Genomic DNA, 4607 nt, shown 5'->3' with positions numbered 1-4607 from the left:
CACTGAACCAGGAAATACTGCACTTCCTCAGATGACCACTGGAGCCAGAAGGTGTCACCCTCACTTCCTGCCCTCCACGTGATCATGTCGCCATAGCAACAGGGATACAGCTCTGGAAGGAGCAAAAACTGTTTCACACTAAATCTAAAAAAAATCAAAATCTAAAAAAAATCCTACGTTCCATGTCTTTAATGTTCATAGTGGTACGTTCCATGTCTTTAATGTTTATAGTGGTACGTTCCATGTCTTTAATGTTCATAGTGGTACGTTCCATGTCTTTAATGTTTATAGTGGTACGTTCCATGTCTTTAACGTTCATAGTGGTACGTTCCATGTCTTCAATGTTCATAGTGGTACGTGCTTTTTGTGTTTCAGCTCCTGATCGGGTTCGAGTGTGGGGTCGTGGTTCTGTGGGACCTGAAGTCCAAAAAGGCCGACTACCGCTACAGTTATGATGAGGTGAGTGTGGGTCACTTCCTGTGGAGCAACTGCGTCTCCGGAACGTCTCCTCCCAGAACCGGAAAAAGCTGCTTTTCCGGCTGAGCAGACTCTCTTCACGGTGGAGTTCAAAGACGTTTCTCTGGAAAGTTCATCTCTGGACACTCAAAGACCATCAGACAGACCTCAGCCAGACTTTGGACTCCGCGGTGACACGGTTCTTCCAGCTAAACGCTGACTCAGCAGAAACAGATCTGTTTCCAGGTGTGGCCTGTGGGCGGGGTTATCACGTTCATATCTGAGGTAGTGAGGCCTTGTTTCCATGGTGATCAGAGGAGTGGAGGGATTGAATACCCCCCAAAAAGCTCAGACAAAATCAAGTCAATTCAGTTGCCATTTTTTGCAATATGGACGCCGCCAGAGTTTGATCCGTTTGTCCAGATTTGTCCGTCGTCGTCTCCTGCAGGCTAATGTCGTTTCGCGCTCTTGATCATTCTGCATCTGGTCATGTTTCCTCTGTTCCGTCCTGCGTGTGGCTGAGGCTCCTTCATGAGCGAAGTTCGTGACCACGACCATGACCACGAGCTGTCCTCGTCCTCTCAGGCCATCCACTCCATCGCCTGGCACCATGAGGGGAAGCAGTTCATCTGCAGCCACTCCGACGGCACGCTGACCACGTGGAATATCCGGACCCCGGCCAAGCCGGTCCACACCGTCACGCCACACGGTAGGCGCGGCGCCGCACTGGCACGGTGCGGATGCGCAGACGGCTGAGCCTTTGTCTGCGGCTGCCAACAGGGAAGCAGCCGAAGGACGGGAAGAAGCCGGAGCCCTGCAGGCCCATCCTGAAGGTGGAGTACAAGACCACCAGGGCGGGGTGAGTATGACCCCCCCCTCCCCCCTCACAGATCTTGTGCAGTTCTTAGACCCCCCCCCCGTCTGTGCTGCCTCAGGGACCCCTTCATGGTCCTGTCTGGGGGGCTGTCCTACGACACGGTGGGGAGGAGAGCCTGTCTGACCGTCATGCACGGGAAGAGCACCGCCGTGCTGGAGATGGACTTCCCCATCGTGGATTTCCTGACGCTCTGCGAGACTCCGTACCCGAACGGTGAGCCCCCGCCGCGCCGCCGCCGTCATGCCACGCCCCGCCCCTTCTGACTTCCTGCCGCTCTGCAGACTTCCAGGAGCCGTACGCCGTGGTGGTCCTCCTGCAGAAGGATCTGGTGGTGATCGACCTCGGACAGATCGGGTAAAGTTCCCGTCAGTCCTGACCTGACTGCGTTTCATCGTCGTCAGGGACATTAGATACGGAACAATCAAGAAACTGTATCGTTAGAAATCCACTGATGTGAACAATGTTGGTTAATAACTATAAAACCAATCAAGACGTAAATAATCGATTTCTGTCAAACAGTTTCTCTACCCGTTTTTTTATTTTTTTTTTGTCTTTTTATGTTTGTGACCAAAATGTCGTCCAATCAGAAGCTTTCTTCCTCCAAGTCAATACCTGAATCCGTCTGTCTCATGCCGAGCGTTACTGTTTATAGCTTTAAATGACAAATGATTAAGTAATATCTGGATTTGAACATCTTTGAAAAAAGAATTGGACTGTATCGAATGGTCCAAACAGTCTAATCTTATGTATGGACGCGTGGATCATGATGCGTATCGAGTCGTATGAGAGAGGAAGATACACAGATCTACTTCTCAGACTGTTCATTTTATTCATTATTAACTGTTTTAACTGTATTTTCTTGGGGTGATACCTTTTAGACCAGGTCTGCCTAAAAGAAGATCTCCATATTTTCTGGACTATAAGTCGCATTCCTGAAAACACGACTTATAGTCCGGAAAATACAGTAATGTCTCGGGATTTCCTGGTAAAATAAAGTTTAATCACATAAACTAAATAAAAGAAATGTAAGTGCAGGACGATGATCCAAACACGTCGCCATGGCAACCACAGATTCTTTAACGATCAAACTGTGGGATTTCCTGGATTCTGTTGATGTTATGATGAACGTCTCAGACTCGGTCTGTGAGCAGCAGCTGAAGAATGTGGGGCAGACGCCGCTGAGCGGGCGCCGCCCCGCTGACCCCGTCTGACCTCCAGAACCCGCTCCCCGCAGGTACCCCGTGTTCGAGAGCCCGTACCCCCTGAACATCCACGAGTCCCCGGTGACCTGCTGCGAGTACTACGCCGACTGCCCGAGCGACCTCATTCCAGCGCTCTACTCTGTAGGCAACCGCCAGAAGAGACAAGGCTACAGCAAGAAGGTAAGCTCCGCCCCCTCTGCTCCTTCCTGCGCTTGCTCCTGAGCTCAGAGGCGTCTGACTGTCGTTACAGGAGTGGCCCATCAGTGGGGGGAACTGGGGGCAGGGCGCTCAGAGTTACCCCGAGATCATCGTCACTGGGTGGGGGTCCTCACACAGGAACTTGCTTCAATAAGCCCCGCCCTTTCGTGGTCATTTAATGGTTTTTCTGCCTCAACAGACACGCCGACGGCTCCATCAAGTTCTGGGACGCTTCTGCATGTGAGAACCTGGACTCATAAATGATGGTGTTGGTTCATCGTTTTCGGAAGTTTTCAGGAACCATCAGGAACCGACGGACGCGACGGATTTGGCGTCCGCCGGTTCCTGATGGTTCCTGAAAACTTCAGAAAATGTCCTCCTTGAAGCATTTTCTAATATTTAAGAAGTCCAACATTCAGAAGAACCAAAAGCAGAATCTCCATCCACATCCTATTTGGCCACGCCCACATCCTAAGCCCCTCCCCCTCTGCTTGAAGTGATGCTGCAGGTGCTCTACAAGCTGAAGACTGCCAAAGTGTTCGAGCGTCCTCGCTGTAAGGAGGAGAAGGCCGGCGGCGCCGAGGCCGGCATGGACGAGGACCCGTTTGCCGTGCAGACCTTCTTCTGGTGTCCCGAGAGCCGGATGCTCTGCGTGGGGGGGGTGTCGGCCCACCTGGTCGTCTACAGGTTCAGCAAACAGGAAGTGAGCGCCGAGGTGGTCCAGGTGAGCACAGGTGCTTCAGAGAGAACTTTTGTCAAGCTGATGCCCCCCTCCCCCTCCTGCATGTGGTGGTGGGGGGTGCTTTGACATCGGGGGGGTCTCCTCCTGTGTCCAGCTGCTGGAGGTGCGTATGCAGAGTGAGACGAGCAGCGTGGACTCTCCTGATCCCGGAGATCAGACCCCCCCCGGGACGACCTCCAGCCCACAGGAAGGCGACGCCCCGCCCCCGGCGGTCTGTGGCTCCTCTGAAGGACCTCGGGACAGCCCCCCGTGTCTGCAGTACGTAGCATCTGCACGTTCCTGCAGGTTCTGCTGCTTCCGGGTCTGCTCACACCGCTCTCGTGTGTCCAGGGTCCGGAGCCCCCCCCTGAAGCAGTCGGCGGGGTACCAGGTGGAGCTGGTGATCCAGCTGGTGTGGGTGAGCGGGGAGCCCCCCCAGCAGATCACCAGCCTGGCCCTCAACTCCTCCTACGGCCTGTGAGTGTCCTCCTCCTCCTGCCCACTCCTGCTCCCCATGACCCCCACTGACACCCCTTCCCCACCCCCCCCTTCAGGGTGGCGTTCGGGAACAGCACCGGTCTGGCGGTGGTGGACTACTTGCAGAAGACTCTGGTTCTCAGCATGAGCATGTCGGAGCTGTACAACCCCGCCGAGCCACTGCTGCACTCGCCACGGAAGTCCCAGCATCCCTCTGGAGGTGAGCCACACCCCCCCACACACACCTGTGTCCATCACAACCCGAAATGAAGCGGGTGCTCTGAGGAACACCTCAAGATGAACAGCTGCTCTGACTCCCAACACAAGCTCCGCCCCCTGACTCTCAACACAAACTCCGCCCCTCCGACTCTCAACTCAACATCCGCTCGTGACTCCAAACACAACCTCCGCTCCCCTGACCCACAACACAAGCTCTGCCCCCTGACTCCCAACACAAGCTCGAGTAAAAACGCATAAAAATGGTATCGAGGACTTCAGAAACACACTTAAAGACCTGACTCTGTGCTGCAGTCACAGCTAGAGCTAGCCAGGCCTAGCGCTAGCCTCCCCTAGAGCTAGCCTCCCCTAGACCTAGCCAGGCCTAGAGCTAGCCTCCCCTAGAGCTAGCCTCCCCTAGACCTAGCCAGGCCTAGCGCTAGCCTCCCCTAGACCTAGC

At 54.4% G+C, this 4607-nt stretch overlaps 1 protein-coding gene across 1 annotated transcript in view; it reads left to right on the top strand.

The window, feature by feature from the left end:
• Nucleotides 1-4607, top strand: part of stxbp5b (syntaxin binding protein 5b (tomosyn)) — a gene marked incomplete at both ends in the record, with an annotated part of 12408 nt that overhangs the window by 3338 nt on the left and 4463 nt on the right. Inside the window, 12 exon segments of the mRNA XM_024266693.1 lie at nucleotides 376-459; nucleotides 1042-1165; nucleotides 1237-1315; nucleotides 1392-1546; nucleotides 1615-1687; nucleotides 2568-2715; nucleotides 2786-2853; nucleotides 2933-2973; nucleotides 3231-3457; nucleotides 3570-3733; nucleotides 3806-3931; nucleotides 4009-4151. Coding sequence (XP_024122461.1) covers nucleotides 376-459; nucleotides 1042-1165; nucleotides 1237-1315; nucleotides 1392-1546; nucleotides 1615-1687; nucleotides 2568-2715; nucleotides 2786-2853; nucleotides 2933-2973; nucleotides 3231-3457; nucleotides 3570-3733; nucleotides 3806-3931; nucleotides 4009-4151 — 1432 coding nt within the window.

Source organism: Oryzias melastigma, linkage group LG22, assembly GCF_002922805.2.
Source record: "Oryzias melastigma strain HK-1 linkage group LG22, ASM292280v2, whole genome shotgun sequence".
In the NCBI taxonomy this organism is placed as follows: Eukaryota; Metazoa; Chordata; class Actinopteri; order Beloniformes; family Adrianichthyidae; genus Oryzias; species Oryzias melastigma.
Note: the sequence above shows the minus strand (reverse complement) of the source record. Positions and strands in the feature narration are given on the sequence as shown.